This window comes from Amblyomma mixtum, chromosome 2 (genome assembly GCF_055824585.1).
Source record: "Amblyomma mixtum isolate Tamu chromosome 2, ASM5582458v1, whole genome shotgun sequence".
Classification (NCBI taxonomy): Eukaryota; Metazoa; Arthropoda; class Arachnida; order Ixodida; family Ixodidae; genus Amblyomma; species Amblyomma mixtum.
The window spans coordinates 168,267,953-168,289,062 of NC_143013.1; the positions used below are offsets into that span (position 1 = coordinate 168,267,953).

The window sequence follows — 21,110 nt, forward strand, 5'->3', positions numbered from 1 at the left end:
TCACAAAAACCTTTCATTTACAAAATATATGCACGAAGGCAACAGAGCTGCAGAGGCAAAACATGTTATCCTAGCAGTAGCTGCAGTACAAGCACCACTGTCAAAAATCTAACAAAGCTGTACTGCTGTTTTTGCCCACCTGTCTCACTGTTGCATTCGTGAGTATATTTGGCAGGACAAAATTTCTGGCGGTTATCAGCCAGGCTTCATTTTTTTTGTATGTTCTAACATTTTCGAGCACAAGCTTTGTAAAACAATGTAATGGACAAAGAAATGTGATCACGGTTAAAGAATACAGTGCGAAATGACAAAAACAAACGAAGAAATGGACACCCGCCAGTCCTGTCAACTTTTTCATTTGTCCTTGTTTTTTCACACTGCATTCTTTAACCATGATCACTGACCAACAAGTCCAAACAGCCACTTTAGTTGAAAAGAAATGTGGCTTTTCAATTGTGGTCATTCCATACTTACACAAGTTATATTATTCTGTAAGAACTCTACTGCTATACACGAGGTCGAAGTGCCTTTCTGATGCCTACTCAGCTTATTGAGCACTTTTGGCCACTTTTTAACAAATGAAAGATGGGAGCATGTAAGCGAAACGAGTGCAGTATCGAGCACGCTGCGACTTGTCTAGATAGTGCTATTGGTGCTCTGTATCTAACTTGTACTCGAAGGTGTATAACCAGAACAGCTGCTGCATCAGCCAGACATGAAAGGTGTACGAACTTAGTTCGTGGAACACTGGCCTCACGTGTCGCTGCTGATTGTAAGACATTCCTCTGTATTCCGAGTTTTCTAACACCACCATCATTTTTGGCACCGTGACCATACCATACAAGAATATGAGACCTACTGCATACCTAAAGAAAATATGTGTGTAAGCCAAGCATCAGCCGTTCTATGCAATAAGAAGTCTAAATGAAAAAGATTCGATGTAAATTAGAGAAAGCCTTGCCATTTTTGTACTTCTGCTTCTATGACTGCTTGCTGGATTTTTTTCTTTAGTTGGAAGCATTCTTCCATCCCTTATCTCTATACACTATTCCTCTGCCAAATGACTGAGTAACCCAAATAGCAATTCCTAAGTAGGGAGGGGGCCTTCCACAGTGACCACACAGGCGCCTTCAAGTTCTTGCAGCAATCAAAACATCCCTTTGTAGCACTGGCCCTGAATGCACCACTATACTTTTGTGGCAGGCCAAATACTTATACAATTTATGTTTCAAAACCACACAGAAATCCACAACTGCCATTATGAAAACAACCTAGTAATGTAACCATAAGCGTACCTGGCCAGCATGATCAGTATGGAACGGCGCACAGCGTGTGTGCAGCTCCTAAAATGAAAGCAAATTCACATGATTAATTGCAATTTCCACAAAGACATTCTTGAAAAATCATGTTTTTGCACCTCTCAGCCTCCAGCCTGCCTTATTTCTCCTGCAGCAATGAGGCAAATCTGAGCAGAGCTTGGGTGAGCTGGTGGTATCACATTACGCACCTGACTCTACGTGCATCAATCCATTTGTATGAGCTTGGTAATGATAATGGTGGGCGCATGAGATTAAGAAGTTTGTGGGGATGCAGTGGCCGCAACTCTCAAAGGACAGGGTAATTGGAGAGACATGGGAAAGGCTTTGCCCTGCAGTGGGTGTTGTCAGGCTGCTGCTGCTGCTGCTGCTGCTGATGATGATGATGACATCCTGAGCACACCTACAAAGTGAAACTGTGAACTCGACCCAGCAGCACTTTACTGTGTTGAAAGAGAACAGGTACAATTGAATTGCTGCATTACCTTGTTATTATCATTAAAAAGTAGAGGGCTCTAAGGACTTTCTAATTTACATCGACACGAATGGGTTACAGAGAAGCTAAAGGCAGAGAAGCTTTCAGTGTGGGTCATGTGTGCTGTGGCGGGAACAGATGCACAGGATCACCTGCTACCATTCAAGTCCTCTGTGTACGCAAATGCAGGTGCAATAGAAAATCCACATCACAAATTTGGCTAGTCTGGTCGGCCAAGCATGGGCCAGCTGATAGCACGAAGCAGCAAGCGCGACACGTACCATCATCATCAGCGTGACTACGCCCACTGCAGGGCAAAGTACTCACCCATGTCTCCACATTAACCCTGTCCTTTGCTAGGTGTGGCCACCATATCCCCGCAAACTTCGTAATCTCATCCGTCCATCTAACTTTCTTCCACCCCCTGCTATGCTTGCATTCTTTTAGAATCCACTCCGTTACCCTTAAGGACCAGCAGTTATCTTGTCTTCGCATTACAAGCCCCGCCCAAGATCATTTCTTCCTCTTAATTTCAAGTAGCATGTCATTAACCCGCGTTTGTTCCCTCACCCACTCCGCCCCCTTTTTGTCTCCTAATGTTAGACTTATCATTTTTCTTTCCATACCTCAATTTGCTGTCCTTATCGTTTGGCACGTGTTTTTTTCTTTGTAATAAGCCATAAAGTCGGCATTCACGGAGTCGACGATGGGGCGCAGCGGAACGCCAGGTTTATGGATTTTTGGCAGTCCGTAAAAGGCCGGTGCTGAGTCGTTTCAGCAGGTCAAGCGTAAGTAGAGATATTTTGATTCCGGGTGGTGCTTGAAGATGGATGCTAGAAGTTTGTTCATTCTGGTCTGAAGTTGCGAAGTTGGGCCCTTTCTTCGCAACTTCACAACCTCACCTCTTAAGGCACTCTCAGCCTACCTCCACCGTGTCCTATCACCCCTAACAAGCAAAACATCAACGCACGTGCGAAACTCCAGCCACTTCGTCGCGCGTCTGTCCCACGTTCAACTGGAAGCTTACGAGTGCATGGTTTCGTTCGACGTGGTCTCGCTCTTCACCAGCCTTCCTATGCCCTTTGCTGTTTCTGCAGTGAAGGAAGCCCTCGAAGCGGACGCTGGCCTAGCCACAAGGACGAGCCTGAGCCCGGAGGAACTTTGCCAGCTTTTGGAGTTTTGCCTAAGGAGCACAGCTTTTTCCTTCAAAGGAGAATTTTACAAGCAGACCAGCGGCACTGCCATGGGCGCCGCGATCTCGGTGACTGCTGCCAACCTGACGATGGAGGCCATCGAAGAGGAGGCACTCAAGACCTTTCAAGGAAAACCAAAGGTTTTCATTCGTTACATTGACGACTGCTTCTGCATTCTGAAGACGTCGCGGGTCGAAAATTTCCTGGCACACCTGAACTCAGTCGAACCTTCAATTCAGTTTACAATGGAACGAGAAGTGAACGACACATTGCCATTCCTGGACGTCTTCATAAGAAGAGAAGGGGCAGATCCAAAGTTCGGTGTCTATAGGAAGCCAACCCACACCGGCCGCTACCTAAATTTTAATTCCAACCACCCTACTAGCCACAAGGAATCCGTGGTCTCCTCTCTTCCGAGAAGGTCAAAGGCAATCTGCTCATCGGAAGCAGAAAAAACTGCCGAAGAGGCCACCGTTCCCGCCGACCTACAAAGGAATGGCTACACACGCGGCTTCATTCAACGAGTTGGTCGCCGTCAGGCTCAGAGGACAGGGGGAACAACAGCCAAAAATGAAACAACGAAACGCGCGCGCGTGGTGCTTCCCTACGTGAGGAGAACCAGCGAAGCACTTGCACGCATTCCGGGAAAATATGGAATCTACGTTGCTGACAAACCTGTTTCAACAATAAGCCGCTTCTTGCCACGACCGAAAGACCGCGTCCCCAAAGAAAAACAACCTGGTGTCATTTAAAAAATCCCGTGCTCCAGGAGTCCGGCTTCATACGTCGGCGAGACGAAAAAACTGCCCCAAAGAATTAGGCAACACAAGAATGACGTCCGGCTAATGAATTCGGAAGCCAACCCCCTCGCCGAACACTGCGACCGCGCCGACCATCCAATAGCCTTCGAGGAGGTGAGCGTCTTGGCCGTGGAGCCAAACCTGTTCAAGAGGCGACATGTGGAGTCATAGCACATCCGGCTCACAAAGGCGGCGATGAATAGAACTCCAGGAACGCCCCCCTCTGCGTACGTTAGTGGACTCCGCCACGTGCTAACAAAGGGAGAGCGAAGGCAACACCCCGCTGCTGCTGGCACACTTTAGTCACCCCTGATGAAGGGACCGAGTTGGTCCCGAAACGTTGGGCTAAATTAAAATATTGTTTGGCGTCAGTTTTTTCTCTCAATCACATTTCTTTCGCCTGCTGTATTTGTTTCGGTTTCAACAGCTGAATGATGGCTGTGACGTCAAAGCGAGGTTATTGGTCGCGTGAGGCATGAAAAACTGCAATAAAATTGGTACTTCTGGCTCTTAAGGAATGCTGGCGTCAGCGCTGTAGCGAATTAAAATGATGAATCAGTGATTATAAGTGCAGTTTTTCCACGCCTCACGTGACCTATAACCTCTGTTTGATGTCATAGCCATAGTCAAATCGTTCACCGAAGCAGGACGGCAGAAAAATTTGATTATAAATTATTTAGCGGTCGCACGCGAATACCAGATGGTGATTCATGCATAGTAGTGTCTTCCGCATCATTATAGAGAAGAAAACATGCCACCAAGATTAGGTGTCTATACTCTTTTAAGCTGAACTCTTTTTCATTAGCGCCGCCGCGGTGGCTCAGTGGCTATGGTGCTCGGCTGCTGGCCCGAAAGACGCGGGTTCGATCCCGGCCGCGGCGGCTGAATTTCTTTGGAGAAGAAATTCGAGGCCCGTGTACTGTGCGATGTCAGTGCACGTTAAAGAACCCCAGGTGGTCGAAATTTCCGCAGCCCTCCACTACAGCGTCTCTCATAGCCTTAGTCGCTTTGGGACGTTAAACCTCACAAACCATAAACCATTTTTTCATTAGCCTCCACCTTTCTCTCCCAAAAGTGAGAAACATGCAGGCTAAAGAAAAGAAGATTTCACCTTAAGTACCAAAGTGTCTCTAATCACACGATGAAGCGGAAAAACTCTCGACACTTGAACAGAGAACAAATAGGAATTCCAACCAAATTTTAGATTCTTGTAAGGCTATCAAGCATTTCTGAATATTGTAAACTGCACTTTCACACATGCAGTGCGCATGTATGCCAAGTTCACATTCAGTAGCCCTGTTTTCCGGCAGTAATTATCACGGTCTGAGCTCAGTTACAGATTTAAAACCAGCCAAAAGATGCAACACAGGAAAAGAGAAGAAAACAGGTTGGACTATCAATTAACTTTTTGTGAAGGAAAGTAGGCCCGCATGAAGATGCGCACACAAATGACCCACACCAGCGAAAGGCAGGTCAACAAATAACTGTCACTGATATACAAGCACGTCATCTAAAAGAGAAAATTCTTTCCGGTGAAGATTGACTAATGGCTTCGCTACTCATGCAGCTGTTGCCTTGGAGATATGCATCATATACCTTACAGATTTGTTTACCACTTCCATACATCACTGAAGTGTCACAGAAATCAGGCGTGCACACTGATGGGTCATCTTATGATTTACACTCACGACATTGGCGCTGTAGTGCCAGATTAAAAGCTGCCTTCCCCCTAATCAGTTAATGCTCACTCAGGAACACATTAAAGACACCTGCACATATCCCTGAAGTAATTTCTTGCACAAGCTAGCGGAATGTGATAAATCACTTCTTGCAAGTCCTGAACCTAGTTTTATGGGATACCATAATGCTATCCCGGCTTTTAACAGCAGCGCAAAGGCCACCAACACAATGCTTGGCGCAAAAATTAATTTAAAAATTTTCCCCCCACTCGATTTGAACTCATGAATTCTACACAAAGGACTCCATGATAACCGTTCTGAGGTGAATGGCAGTTCAGCCTAGCCTCTGGAATCTGTGCCAAAAAAAAACGGAGTCAGCGCATCGCAATTGACTTCCGAAATCAGCCGGTGCTGATGACAATTGTATTTTTTGCTTTCTCTGGCTTATAAAGATCCACTTTCAGAAAAAGTGACGTCTTTGTGGTTAGAATGCGGAACTCCATCATCACAGGTCAACTTCAGTTTGCCTTCAGTGTCCCTTTAATGCCTCAAAGTTGAACATTAGCTCCATCCATAGAGGAGGGCTGTGCATAAATTTCGACCACCAAAGATTCTTTAACATGCCCTGACATTGCATGACACACGAGGAAATATGCATTTCCCCTTGTCGAAACGAAGCCACCGCAATTCAATCCCGCGTATTTGGGCTCAGCAGCCGAACACCAATGCAGTAGGCCACAAAAGCAGGTGAAAAACAAGAGAGAGCCCTTAATAGGCAACCTAACTTGCCAAAATCAACATGACGAGGGGTCACATAAGTAGCAGTGGACTAGGAAAATAAAACCTACTTGTGTCGGAAGATGTCTTCAGTGATTACCTCAAAAGCCTGCTTGCTTGCTGGGCATCCTAGCGCCAAGTGAAAGGCTGGCACAGCCATACTGGAGAGCTTGGAAGAGGCATTGCTGGTAAAGCTATGTGGAGCTTGCTGCAAGGTAAAAAGACACATTTAACAGCAGCACAGTGCAAAAAATGGACTAGAATCAAGCATGTAAGGCAACATGCAAGGCACAAAAAGGAGCCGGTCGCAGAATGAAACACGACTGTTTAACCACATTTCGAAGTGGGCCTGGCAACAAGAAATTCGTAACCACGGCAGTCATTCACAAGCTAGCCTCAGACGAGACATCGCTTGCATATAGATATCCAGCATCGTTTCTACAATACATGCCACCATTCAAAAGAACAGACCACCACAGAACGATATTTTCAGTAGAAGTCTGGTTTGCTTCAATTTCTGCATGCATCCCTCAATTTGAAATCTGCATGATTAGCACTGATTTCACACTCTTCACAGGTGTGATGAATTAATAGTGCCAATTGCAGAAAAAGCACACTTTTTCCTTTAACATCAAATAAAGTATTGGAGAGGTACCTCAGCATATTTAAGTCAAAGTCAGATTTATTTGCGCCACTGGTTATAATCACGAAATAATCAAGTTTATTCTTCGTACATATTAAAGGCTCAATTATCCTTAAATTTCACTGCAACTTCGGGATTTAGGGCAAATGGAGCTAGGGCACCTGTGTGCATTTTGCAGTTGTTTGTACCATTTCAGCTCCGAGCCAAAGTATGAAAAAGCGAATGCCAAAATAGAGGCGAAAAACTTCAGAGCAATTTGTTTTTATCTCACCTTTCTGCTATTCAAGGCTCGACTACACTGGCTCGGCCATAAGTACGAACGCAGCTGGATCATACGGAGCTTCATACCTTAAATACACAATTTATAAAAGTACAAGTGAAATACAAGTAAAAGAGGAGGAACCTCAATCCTAACGCATACAGCTGAATCGCAGTCTACGTAGTTAAACTGCTCGAGCGCTGTTACTTCAGTTACAGCGTAACATGCGGCGAGAATGTAAAGCCCGGGCCGAAGATCCATTCGCGGGCACATATTCCATTCTCGGCGAGAGATGAATGGCAGTACGGCGGCAGTACGGCGCCGATATCGTGCGCCCCGCGATCGGATCAGCTGTGCATATTTGCATGGCATACTGACCATGACCGTGTGACCACTGACACTACACGCGCATTCATGCCCGTGTGCCGCCAGCAAAGAACCTTTCAGCGCTGCGTGCTGCCGCGATAGGCACTGCGTCTTCGCGTCTCTGTACTAGCTGTGTTGACGTGGCCAGTTGTGCGCAAAGCTAAAAGAGTGCGGTGAGGGGCTAGTTGGTATGACATGAGAACAAATAATAACTGCGCAAAAGGATGGGACAAGAGAAAGAGAACCACACAGGACAAACGCAGACTGACAACTGATTTATTCCATCAACTCCCCTTTCCTTCAGCAGCAAAGCGCATGCGCACCAACCCCAAAAACAAAAACAAAAGCCACACTCATCTCGTGGAATCAAGGAACTTGAACTCCGTGCGGTACAGGTGTACTGAAGCATCGCTAACACACTTGTCAGGCCCTAATCTCGAGATTTCCAAGGCCTCGATAATTTCCCGTTCTTTCTTAACCCTCGAGCGTCCGATAATCTTTGTCCTATCGAAAAGTGGATTACAATTTTTGTCATCATTCTTGCAAGTGTGACAATGCTTAGGCCGATGCTGCCCCCTCGAATCATCTAAGGAATTTGCATGCTCTAATAATCTAATGTTGACGCAGCGGCCAGTTTGCCCTATGTTGAACCTACCACAACTCAGGGGAATCTGATAAATTACATTGCATGTACACTGTACGAACTTATTCCTGTGGTTAATGCCACACACAACCTTCTTGTGCTTATCTTTTCTCGCCAAATTGCACAAACGCGACAACTTGCAAGGTGCAGAAAAAATGACCTCAACGCCGAATTTTCCGGCGACCCTCTTCAAGCCGTGCGAGACCCTGTGAACGTAGGGCACAACTTCATACTTCCGCCTCTCCTGTGCATCCGCCCCCCTAGGTTTTGAGTTTGGGCGGAAGGACATCAACAGGGACTCAGCGACAGCCTGGAGAAGGGCCAGCGGAAAACCAGCAGACCTAAGGCGATCAACCTGAGCCTCAAAGCTAACCTGAACCTTATGTGGACAGGACTTGGCTAATGAAGCCCTGAGGCAAGTTGATACAATGCCCCTCTTGACCAGCTTCGAATGGCACGAGTTAAATGGCACGAGTGCCTTTTTCGACCTAGGCATGTACGCCCAGCAGAGGTGGTCAGGATTGTTAAAAAATAATTTTACATCTAAGAATTGCAAACAAGAGTTTTCAGGAAGTTCAATGATAAAATTAAAACTCGGAAAGGCAGACTTAAAAGATTCTAAAACCTCCATCCCCACCAGGGCCAAGTCGTCGTTTTGGTAAATATTTAAAAGGATTAAAAAGTCGTCCACGTATCGGAACACTCGCACGATACGGTCGTCAGATAGTACTCGCGATAGCGAGCGGTCAATTTCAGCTAAAAGAATTTCCGATAAAACTGGAGCTACACATGACCCGATGCAAATGCCTCGTTTCTGCACGTAAAATTTTTCCTAAAAACTCACAATCGTTGAAGTAAGATAAACCTTTAGAATTGCTAAACCTTTAGAACCTTTTTAGAATTGCTTTGCAAACTGCGCGGCGCAAAACAAGAGTTGCATTGTTGAGTCGAGTTCACCAGATGGCGCCAGCGGTAAAAAACTTTCGTGCCACATTTCGTAGACGGCGCTGTTGCAGTTCCGCGTGTTCATGTTTGTGCAGTTCATGCACAAAAATAGGTGGGCGCGCAGAGTCTCTGACTATGTAAGTCAAAACTGCCTGCGGACTACATGGGTGAAGCGGTTCCAACACCTTCGTCGCAAGTTCGGCTTCTTCAGAAATGAAGTACAAACCGACAACGCGAGGAAATGGGCCAAGGCAGTTGATGCCCAAGGGCGTGCGCAGGATATAGGATAGGAAAACTTTTAATGTCCGACAGAGGGTAGCCAGCGGGCTACCCGCATAGACGACGGCCAAAAGGTCTTGGCTCTCGGCGGCGGCTTCGGCCAGTCGGACGAGTTGTAACTGAGTCGCCGCGTCGGAGCTCAGTAGTAAGGTCTCCCATTGATCTTTTTTGTTTATACCTCGTCCTTCCCGGGGGGCATGAGGACATTCCCACAGTATGTGGTCCAAGGTGGCCCTAAGTTCGCAGTTTGCGCATTTGTCTGAATATTGCCCTGGGTACATATATAAGACTCCGAAAGGCCGGGTTAGGAAAGGTGTAACTTTGTAACCGGCGCCAGTTGATGGCTTGGTATCTGGTCAATGATCTATCCGCTGGAGGAAGTCTAGCTCGTTGCAGACGATAGTGCTGTGTAATTTCTCTGTAGGTCACCATGCGATCCCTGTCTGCAAAGACCACCTCACTCGGGTCCGCCCGGAAGGAAAAGCCTCGGGCGAACTCGTGGGCTCTCTCATTACCAGGCAGGGATACATGTGCTGGTGTCCAAACTAGTGTAATTTTCCTGTCTATTACATGACGGCTTAGAATTGTATTCGTAGAGGGGAGACCCGGCCCCTGCTGAAATTTAGAATGGCAACTTTGGAGTCACTGATGATGTACCTCGCTTTTGTGCCTACACAAGCCAGTGCTATGGCAGCTTCCTCTTCAGTCTCTCGGTTACCCGAGAGTATGGAGGCACTTATTTTGAGGAGTTGTTTATTATTGACGACATCGACGGTCATCGTGTTCTTACCATACTCAGCGGCATCCACGTAGACCACGTCCTCGTCTTTGTAGGAGCGGAAGCGTTTCTCTAGCGCCTCTGCCCGTTTGGCCCGGCGCACTGAGTGATGAATGGGATGCATATTTCTGGGTAATGGGGGTACAACTATATTGTCCCGAATTTCTCCGAGCATGTCAACTTTGGCGGTTGTTCTGTTATCTCGGCTCAGATTGAGTTTTTCTAGAATGGTTGTTGCTCTGCCGGTTGTTGTCCCGGCTAAGCGTTCGATTTGGGACGTTCTCACTGCTTTCGTAATTTCTTCCAGGGTATTATGCATGCCTAGCTCTAGGAGGCGGTGAGTGGATGTACGGATGGGCAGTCCTAGAGCTTGTTTCGTGCACCACCTGATAATTCCATTTATTTTTTCCTTTTCTGAAACTGAGATCAAGGAAGGGGGCAGCATACGAGATACGGCTAACTACGAACGCCTGTACCAGCCGTAGGAGATTCTGCTCTTTCATGCCGTGTCTCCTGTTGGCAGTCCGCTGTATGAGTCGCATCGTTTGTTGCGCGCAGTTTCCCATCTTAGTTATTGCATCACCGTTATACCGGTTGCTTTGTATAATCATTCCCAAAATTCTGATTTTTTCAACATGAGGAATCTCCGCCCCTTGAGTTTGTAATTTGATGTTAGGGATGGTTCTAGTTTGTCTTTCATGCAAAGGTCGATAAAAAAGAAGTTCAGACTTCTGCGGCGAGCATTGCAAGCCCCTACGGCTGACATAGTTTTCTACCTCATTTATGGCCTTCTGTAGCGTACTTTCGATGTGCGCGTCGTGTCAACGGGTCATCCACATGGTGATGTCGTCCGCATACATGCAGAAATTCAAGCCATCTATCCCCTCCAGCCTCTTCGGGTGCCGTATCATGGCCACGTTGAAGAGAAGAGAGGAAAGTACCGAACCCTGGGGGGTGCCTATGCTGCCCAATTGTATGTCTTGAGAATGACTCTCACAAAAGTGGATGCGCGCTATCCTGCCCGAAAGGAAATTGACAATGTAGTTGTATGTTCGCTTCCCGACGTTTAAAAGAGCCAGGTTTTCTAGTATCGCCACGTGTTTTACATTATGGAAAGCTTTAGTGAGGTCAAGTCCCACTATTACTTTCGCATCGAGCGACTTAGTGTCTAATATGTCATGTTTGAGCTGTATCATGACATCTTGCGTGGACAAATGCGATCTAAAACCTATCATCGAATGAAGGTATAAGTCGTTGTCTTCCATGAAATTGTTTAGTCACGTTTGTATGACATGTTCCATCAGTTTTCCAACGCAAGATGTGAGGGATATAGGCCTTAGATTTTCTAGATTGAGCGGTTTCCCTGGCTTAGGTATGAAAATTACCTTAGCGGTTTTCCACTGGTTGGGAATCTCACCCTTCTCCCAGCATTCTTGCATGAAATTGGTCAGCGCTGTTATGGATTTATCATCTAGGTTTCTAAGCATTTTGTTGGTTACACCATCGGGTCCGGGGGCTGATTTGGTTTTCAGTTTTAGTATTTCTGCTCGAACCTCTAATTCGTGAATAGGGGCGTCTAGTTCGCTGTTGGATTTACCCTCATAGCACGGTAAGGAAGTTTTGGTGGCGGAGCCTATATATCGACAACAAATTGCATAGAGGAGTTCCTACTCGGAACCTTCAAATTTATAACCTAATTTGTGTAAATTTTGTCGCTGTGTTAATTTACTTCCTTCTGGATCGAGGAGGTGCCGAAGGAGGTTCCATGTTTTGGCGAGGCCGATATTGCCCTCAAGCTGATTACACATTGTTTCCCAGTTCTGATCGCAGAGTCTAAGTGCATATGCCTCAATCGCTTTGTTGTGACGCGCTAGGCGTCTTCTCAGATTGCGATTCCACTTTTGTCTCTTTAATCGCTTTTCCATATTAGCTTTGGCCCCCCACATATGAAGAAGGCGGCTGTCTAGTACTTCAAGTTCCGCGTTGTCGTCGAAGGCGGCTGTCTAGTACTTGAAGTTCCGCGTTGTCGTCGAGCGTTTTAGTCGCATTCTTAGCATCCCTGCGGAGTTCCTCCGCCCATTGTTCTATGTTTGTGATTTCTGCCTTTCTCCCGTCCTGGTTACGAACGTCGCGGAAAGCGTCCCATTCGATAATATGCGGGGAGCGCGTTTGGCGCTTGGCAGGGCCAACGTTAGTTTCCGTGACAAGTATGTAATGGTCACAAGAGTTGGAGTTGGTCATTGGAGTTGGACCAATTAGCTGTACCCGCATTCTCCACCAGAGTGAGGTCTGGGGACGTGTCAGCGCACAGGCTGTTATCCATTCTTGTGGGGGTGAGAGGACCCGTGAGCACGGTGAAGCCCATTTGCTGTATGTCTAGCCAAAGCTCTCTCCCCTTCGTACAGGGCCGCGGGTAGCCTCACGCAGGGTGGTGCGCATTGAAGTCACCTAGAATAACCAGTACGTGCTTGTCGCCGATACGCATCACTTTTCTGAAGAGGGAGTCGAATTTAACTTTCTTTTGACTAGGAGTGCTATAAATATTCAGAATGAAAGACTGCGTTGGGTCTTTTTGGCCAGAATAAGTTCCACGAGGGCGTGCCCATGTGGCGTATGCCCGTGTCATGCTCAATGGCCGTAATGTTCCTTCTAACGAATGTGGGAAAATTAGGTTTGTCGGCCGCGGCGTTAAAAGCTTGATAACCAATTAATTTTGACGCGCCTCCAGTCTCCTGGAGGGCGATAACTTCTGGGTGGACCTTCAGAGAGGCGCAGGAGCGAGAGGCGTGGAGGGCTGCCATGGAGGGGAAGTCGACGCTGGAAGTGTACCGGTCAGCCAAGCAGGACATCTGCGTGGAGAGCTTCTACGACAACAGTGTAGGCAGCCGCCTGTTGTTTGAGGCACGCGTGGGTGCCATGCCAACGATTGTGTATCGCAAGCGCTTCGACACTACAGTCGAATACACCCAGTGCAGAGCCTGCCGAGAGCACGACGAAGCAACGGAACACATCGTCCTACTCTGTGAGAAGCTGCCATCGCCACCGCACGAGAGCGCTACGCTTCCGCAGGCGCTGGGTTTCCGTTCTTCGAACGAGGCCTGCACAGCGGATGCAGCAAACCGTGCGGCAGTTGCAGCGACGAAGCGCCGATTGACAGAGTGGTGGACGCTGGTGCGACATTAGACGAGTACTGTTTCGTCAGTGTTTGCGTGTGTGTTTGCCGCTTCGCGTTTGATAGTGCGGTTTTTATGTGTGTGTTTATCCAGCCAGGGCACCTTTGGTTGGCGCCCGCCCGTTACAAAGGGAAGGCTACATCATCATCATCGTCGTGTGTGTGTTGTGCTCTGTGTCCGCGCGCCGTCGTCGTTGTGCGGATATTTCCCCGTGCCTCTGAGCGCATGTCTTGGTCAAGCTCAACTTGATCGGCCTCCAGTCAGTCTAGCCTCGCTGTCGTGAACGCGGGAGTGGTGTGCGCGAACAAGCGCGCCGCTAACCTTCCTGACTAGCAGATGGAGCCCTGCAAGAAACGAAAAAGCCTTACCCTGGACGAGAAAGCGGACATAATTGGTTCTGTGACAAGTGGACAGAAGAAATGTGACGTGGGTGCAGCACATGGCATTCCAGCGAGTACTCTCTGTTCAATATTGAAAGAGAAAGATGACATCCTCCGCGCCACTTCGTCGGGGAATCTCTCGCGCAAAAAAACGCTGAAGACTACTCCTGAAGGCAAAATCGAAGAGGCCCTCTTCGCATGGTTTATAGATTTGCGGGCGAAGGATATTCCCGTGAGTAACAAAAAGCTCGCTCTTTCGCGTGCTTGCGGGGCGACAACCAATTCAAGGCAAGTCCCGGCTGGCTGTCGCGCTTCAAAGAACGACACGGCAGCATTGAAAAAGTGCTCAGCGGCGAAGCGAGCAGCGTAAGCATGGCTGTAGTCGGCGACTGGCAGTCTGAACACGTGCCCGACATTCTGGGAAATTATGCCCCCAGCGACGCCTACAACGCCGATGAGAGCGGTCTCTTCTACCAAATGTTGCCTAAAAAAACGCCCTGAAGGGGCAGTCGTACCACGACGACAAACCCAGCAAACAATGGCTGACTCTTTTGATGTGCGTCAACATGGACGGTACCGACAAACGATACCCGCTTGTCATCGGAAAGAGTGCAAGGCCGCGACGTTTTAAAGCCACCAAAAAGCTTCCTGTGAAGTACGGCTGAACTTCCCCGAGGACAGCTTGATTTTGGATTTCATTCATTGTGGCACCTAACCTTTCAAGATTTTCTATGTTTTTCTCCCTAGCCTAAAGAGGGTCGTTCCCTTGCAGTTTGCGTTTCACCAGTGGCGGGACGGACGCCTCTGTGACCATCTTATCGTCGCCAGGAGGCTGTTGACGTGCCGTTGGGGACATCGTTTGTCTGATGGGTTGTTGTGGAGGAAGGACTCTCTGCTTCTCTAGTTTCTTTAAGTTTTGGATTTCGGACCTTTGCGATTCGACAATCCTCATTAATTTTTCGATCAATTCCTTTAATTTCTCATTTTTCTCGTCCCGTTTATCTCTGTGATTACTTTCGTGGGAGACGTTCCCCACATTACTCACACCCTTAAGCCCCACCTTGATGGACACTTCCGAAGCGTACCCGCGAAGCGCCTGCGCGCCCAGCACACGCCGCGATGGGCGTCGAAAAGTGACATGCACCTCCATGCTCCTGCTGCTGGCTCGCTCCCCCTCGCGAGCCGGCTTGTTTGTGTGTCAATTTTTAATGTATCTGTGAATCCTTTTCCCCTAAGAAAGGCAGTATGTTGTATTGTGGTTCATGTGTTTTCTGTACTTGTTTAAGTTCTTGTTTCGATTCTGTGGAATGTATTGGATTCTGTCTTGTGACGTCATCTCATGTATATATAGGCTGTGTCCGTCCAATAAAGCTGCTCCACTCGCTATGGTGAAATAACTCGTGCATTCTATGTTCCTTCGTCACTGAATGTGTTCTCGTCAAGCGCATTTTCTGTTAGTACAAATTATAAACTAAAAAAACTATTGCGTTCATCTGCTTTCATCTGACCTTTAACTTCGTTTTTTTGGTATAATGTACCGCCTGTTTTGTCTCGTCGCTCCTTTCATGGTCATATTCCTGGACTTTCGTCGCCTACATTGCCTGATATACATTTGTTGTTGATGTAGTTTAGTGGATTCAACGTTTCTTCCGGTTAACTGTGAAGTGTGATGTGTTTGAACGTTTTTTAAGGCGAAAGCCTTTAATGTCTCATCGTTGTAAGCAGCAGTTGTCGGCAGAAATGTCACGCTTTTCAGTTGGTCGAAACGGTCGTGACGTCACCGTGCGCCAATTTCAAACGGGGCCATTGTACTTTGGCTAGTAACCATGCAACCAATTGAAGGGATCATATAGTGATGCTCCAAGTAAGTGGGACTGAGCTTAGTTAATTGCTTAATTACCCAATTAGCCTAATTAACTTTTCTAGTCAGGCCATATAAATAAATAAAACCGAGTAAGAAATTGGTCGAGCTCGGGAATCGAACCCCGGTCTTCGGAGTGCGAGACGAGCATGCTATCCACTCTGCCATGCCAACTTTTTTTTTCTTTATTGCCTGTCTTTGGCTCATGACATTGCACAACAAAAATACACATAACGCTATATACATACGACACTGTCGTGGTCAGCCAGCACGAGACTGGCTTCGTCAGCTTAAAATTCCCGCAACATACACAACGGCTCTAGTCTTGAGAGCCACTCGGGAGGCTCCGCAGCTGCTTTTTGGATTGCAAGAAACCAGTCCATGCTTCCCCGAAAATAAATTCGGGCCGGTCGTGCATCTTTGTCACAATGGTAGCCTGCCATTCTGGAGCGCCATATACAGTGGAGGCCCAAGAGCATTATGAGATCAAAAGGTGCCCCATCCTCATTATCAGTGCTTAAATAGCGAATTCCGTGCGTGTCAAGTGGTAGCTCTTTCTTTATGGTCCTTTGTAACACGTCCCAAAAATAAACCCCTTCCCAGCAATGCAAAAAAACATGGTCTATTGTTTCAGGCTGTTTACAAATTAAGCAGTTCGATCCCCACGGTAAAAAGAAATCATTTCCCTCTAGAAACTTTTTAACTGGTAACGTCCCGGTGTGTAACTTAAAAAAGAAAGTCTTTACTCCTGGTGGCACCTGCATTTTCTTCACCCTTTTTAAATCATCCCCTCCCGGGCCTCCACTGTACAAGGCCCTGTACATGGGCTCTGGGAAAACAATATCACAAAGATCATTGTACAACTTTTTCCTTTTGCTTTTATACAAATAATCGGTGGAAAAACGTGCCGAAAGAAACCGAACGCTTGCTACAATCTCTTTGTAGTAACCAACCGTTCCACCAGAGAGCTCTTCTGTGGATACCACAAACTCCGGCAGCAATCGCCGCCGCTTCACTTGGCACACGGTGCGCAAGAACGGGCCTGTGACGTCGCGAAAAAACAAAAAACGGTTCACCAGCTGCCTTAAAAAGAGGTGCCCTAGCCCTAGCCCCCCGTCTTTTACCCGCTGGAACAGGTTCGTTCTGCTACAACGTTCCCATTCGGACGCCCATATGAAAACTACAAAAATCCTGTGTAGCTTCTGAACGTTCACACGCGAGCAATTCAAAACCTGCATCACATACAACAGTTTGCTAATAAAAAAAAGATTGCAGACTGTAGCTCTGGCGAAAATTGAAAGGCTGGTGCCTTTCCATTTCCCAGCTCGGTCACGTGCGTCTTTAGTTTGCTCTTTCCAATAGTCCTCGCTATCGCGATAAGCATCGAGCGGAACGCCCAAATACTTGCCCGGGGTCGTCGCCCACGGTACGTTGGCGAAATGGTCCGGGTGGGATGGCCACCATCCATGCCAGAGCCCAAGGCACTTGGACCAGTTAACCCCGCTACCTGTGACTTCGCGGAACGCGCGTACACACCCGACAGCTTCACTTATGCTCCCCTCATAAACCGTAAATACTGCAACGTCATCTGCATAGGCCAGCAGCTTAACTTCAGCTGCTTGTAACCTAAAGCCATTAATACTATTGTTTTCTATGATTTTCATGCACAGCGTTTCGATGTAAATACAAAACAAGAGAGGGCTGAGGGGGCAGCCCTGACGCACCGAACGCTGCACGCTAATGGGGGCCCCCAAAGTCTTGTTAACAATCAGCCTCGTCGTGCAGTTTCGATACGCCAGGGCTACACCCTTACGGATAACTGAACCGACGTTCACATGGTCTAAAACGGTAAACAAAATTTCATGAGAAACACAATCAAATGCCTTTTCAAGATCAATCTGAAGCATCGCTACTCGCCCATTGATGTCGTCACAGCTTTCAAGCACACTGCGCGCTTTGTGAATGTTAGAAAAAATTGAGCGCCCTTTGATTCCACATGTCTGGTGGGGTCCAACAATATCCGATATCACTGTCTGCAGTCTACGCGCCAATACCTTCATAAAAATTTTGTAGTCCACATTAGTGAGTGCTATGGGTCGATACGCTGTAACCAATTGTAATTTCTCTATATCATCCGTTTTAGGTATGACAACTGTATGGGAGATCCCAAAAGACGGAGGCAATACGTTTATTTTATAGGCTTCATTGAAAATTGTACACAGGACTGGGGCAATTTCGTGCTTAAATTCTTTATAAAATGCCGCACTGAATCCATCTGGTCCTGGTGATTTTCCTAGGTTTAACTGATCTATCGCGTGCTCTACCTCGCTGTGAGTTATTGCTAGTTCCATTTTCTTTTTGCTTTCTTCGTCAAGCCGTGGCATTGCACCAAGAAACTGATGCGCAAAGGCTACTGCGTCTACAGGAGTCGATGAAAAAAGCCTCTGGTAGTATTCATTAAAGGCTTCTTTGATGTGGTCAGTGTCTGCCGATAAGATACCCCCCCATTCTATTTTATCGATGTGATTTCTTTCAGCGCGCGCTTTTTCTAGACCAAGAGCACGTTTCGATGGCGCTTCGCCAGCAGCTGTGTCTTCCGCCCTTGCCCTCACTAGTGCTCCGCGATAACGCCGTTCTTCCATAAGCTCTATCTTTTGTTTTGTTTTCCTGGCATCTTCTATCCATTTCCCAGCTCTTTGCATTCCTGCTTCATCAGCGTTTGAAGCAGTGCCCTTAGCTCAGCTTCGTCTTGTTTTTCCTTATAACGGATACATGTCGCCCTTTCTATTGCTTTGATTTTTAAAGATTATTTACTTAGCTCCCACTGTTGCCAAATCTTCAGGTTCTTGCGCGGGTTTATTTTACCTATTTCATCCTTTACTGCTCTGCAGTAGATTTCGTCTTGAAGAAGCGTGTTGTTTAGCTTCCACATTTCCCACGAAAATGCCTTGCTTCGGTTCACACTTCCCAGGCAGCACTCAACTAAACAGTGGTCTGAGAAGGAGACTCCCACAACTTCATAATGGTTGCAAACAGGGGCAAGGTCGACTGATGCGTAAATGCGGTCCAGCCGTGCATGGCTTGAGCCCTGGAAATGAGTGAACTGCACTGTCCGCGCACCCTCAATAAGTTCAGCCACATCCTCAAGGTTTCCGTTCTCGATCATTCGCATCAACACTTCAGTGCTCCTGTCTCGAAATCCCCGGATGCTTGACCTATCTCGCGCGTTAAGAACACAATTGAAGTCGCCTAATACAATGAGCCGCCTCTCCGTACAAAGGCGCTCTTGGAGGCTTTGGAAAAAGGCAACCCTTCCCTCAACCACATTCGGCGCGTACACAGTAACAATGCGCCACTCATTGCCGTTCAGACAAAAATCAAGCACAATACACCGGCCATACACACACGAGAAATAAGCCTGCACCTCTAGCCCCGGCATCTTCTTTACAAAAAGCACGCAGCCAGCCGATGTTCCCACTGCTTGACTGACGACAGCATAAAATCTAGTCGTGAAACGTCGCACCATGCTGTCGGTTCCTGCGTTGCCGTCCACTTTCGTCTCCTGCACGGCCAATACATCTATCTCGCGCTCCGTAAGAAGTCGGTACACCTGACCTTGTTTTTTCCTTGCCGCCCTCACATTCAATGTAGCGACTCTAAAGGCGGAGGCGGGAGCCATTTTTACACAAGAGGAAGGAACCAACAGCATGGTGCTTACCTTCCACGTCTAGCGCGCCGCTAGACGCCACTGTTGCCGCCGGTATCATCCGGCGCAAGAACATCAGTCTGCTCGAGTAGTACCTTGCCTGCGGAGGAGTACCGTTTGTCAGCCGCATGGTTTGGGCGTGGCCGTAACGACGAACGCCGGCCTTGAGTCGTCTTTGCAGGGGGCTGCTCGACGCCGGGTGCTACCACTTTGTCCCCTTCAGGACTGGCCTGGTCATGGGAACGCTTCGCCGGGGTGTTAAGGGGGGGGGGAGGGGGGGGTGACGCTTGTTGTGCGGGCGCCGGTATTCTCGTGGTGGTCCTCGTTCAGGTCCTTTCCCTCGACGACTACGGGCTCTGATGGGCACGCCCCGTTCTCTGGCGTCTCGTCAGAGACGCCGAGGGAGCCTCCCGTCGGCTGTTGGCTCTCTGGTTCGTCGGCCGCTTTGGTGTCGTCACTGGGAGTCCCTGACATCGCAAGTGTGGAAGCCGACTTGCCCGCCTCGTACGTACCAGTGGCTGCTTCCTCCGCCTCGGCGATGTCCATGAGTTCCGCAGTGTCGTTCGCCTTTCCGAGCCCGGTAGCTGACGCGTAGGTACGGACGCAGTCCGCATCCATGTGTCCGTAGCGCCTGCACAGGGAACACCTTGGCACCTTGCAGTCGCGGCGAACATGACCCGTGCCGTGGCAACGCAGGCACTGCATCGGTCGCCCAGGGACAACAACGAGGGCCAGCTCACCGGCTACTCGGACCTGGTGTGGCAAATCATCCACCTTAATTCCCGGCTTCAACTTCAGTAGCACGGTCCTGCTGGTCGAGCCTTTCTCCTTCAAGCCTTGGACACGCCAACGCTCCCGCGTCACCTCCGTCACGTTGCCGAACGCCGCGAAAGCAGTCCGGATGTCGTCGTCCGCCACACCGTGCAGCATCCAATGCAGGCGCAGCTTTACCTGCTGATCTTCAGGGTCGAAAATAATGCACCGGCGCCCTTTCACTTGTAGCTCTTTGCAGGCAGCAAGTTTCTTCGCAGCTTCTGAGGTGCTCATCGTCACCGCCCACACGTGGTTAATCTGATACGCCCCCAACGCCACGACGTCGGGGAGCGCACCAGCGTTGGCCAGGGCGTCCCGAAAATCTTCCACCCTGTAGGGCCTCGCTCTCACGTCTCCGTGAAAAAACACCGTGTTAAGAACAACACGTCCTGTAGGCAAGGTAGGCAAAACAATTTCTTATTCATGATCTGCGTCGGCAGCTAACCTGTTTCCGCGGCCAGCAAGTGCCGCTATCGCCGCTCCGCCGGAGCTAATGATCCTGCGTCCGTCACGCTCGGTGGCCGGAAGATCTCACTCTGCCATGCCAACTCGATGGTTTGGAATTAACAAAGGCGCGTCTAGTGAATACGGTGTCTTCGCTCACTTCCATCCTCCTCCCTTCCCTTCCGGTGAGGTTTAGCTGTCCACCGATATATGAGAGAGAAATACATTTCCTTTCCTCAAAAACCAATTTACCGACGAGCGAGGCGTAGAACCGAATGGGCGATGGCGTTCTATGGACTCCCTGGCAGCGTTGCAAGACGCTCTCGCGTTCCACTCTTGGAGGCGAAGCTTAACATCTTAGCCACACATCAGTGACCGCACTTTAGGTCACAAAAGTGCACCCCCCACCCCCTGAATTTTGACGGGTGTCCACCGAGATATGTGAGACAGTTACTGCGTTATTTTCTTTCCTCAAATACAATTTTCATTTTCTTCACTACGGGCCATCTTTGTCTTTCTTCTTTCACTCCCACTTCCTCCCTTCCTCTACGGTGCGGTTCAGGTGTCCACCAAGATGATA

The 21,110-nt window shown here is 48.2% G+C and overlaps 2 protein-coding genes across 2 annotated transcripts; one reads left to right on the forward strand and one right to left on the reverse strand.

Moving 5' to 3' along the window:
- Positions 1-2,926: 2,926 nt before the first annotated feature.
- On the forward strand, positions 2,927-6,823 carry LOC149361509 (uncharacterized). Its single transcript, XM_089568100.1, has 2 exons — positions 2,927-3,592; positions 6,818-6,823. The coding sequence occupies exons 1-2, from the start codon at positions 3,035-3,037 to the stop codon at positions 6,821-6,823; spliced, it is 564 nt and encodes a 187-aa protein (XP_089424226.1). The 5' UTR covers positions 2,927-3,034.
- Positions 3,892-20,900, reverse strand: LOC149361510 (uncharacterized). The gene is made up of 2 exons (XM_089572695.1): positions 19,369-20,900; positions 3,892-6,448 (listed from the first exon to the last, which is right to left on the reverse strand). Exon 1 carries the CDS (start codon positions 20,318-20,320, stop codon positions 19,532-19,534), a length of 789 nt encoding a protein of 262 aa, XP_089428821.1. The 5' UTR covers positions 20,321-20,900; the 3' UTR covers positions 3,892-6,448; positions 19,369-19,531.
- Positions 20,901-21,110: the final 210 nt, after the last annotated feature.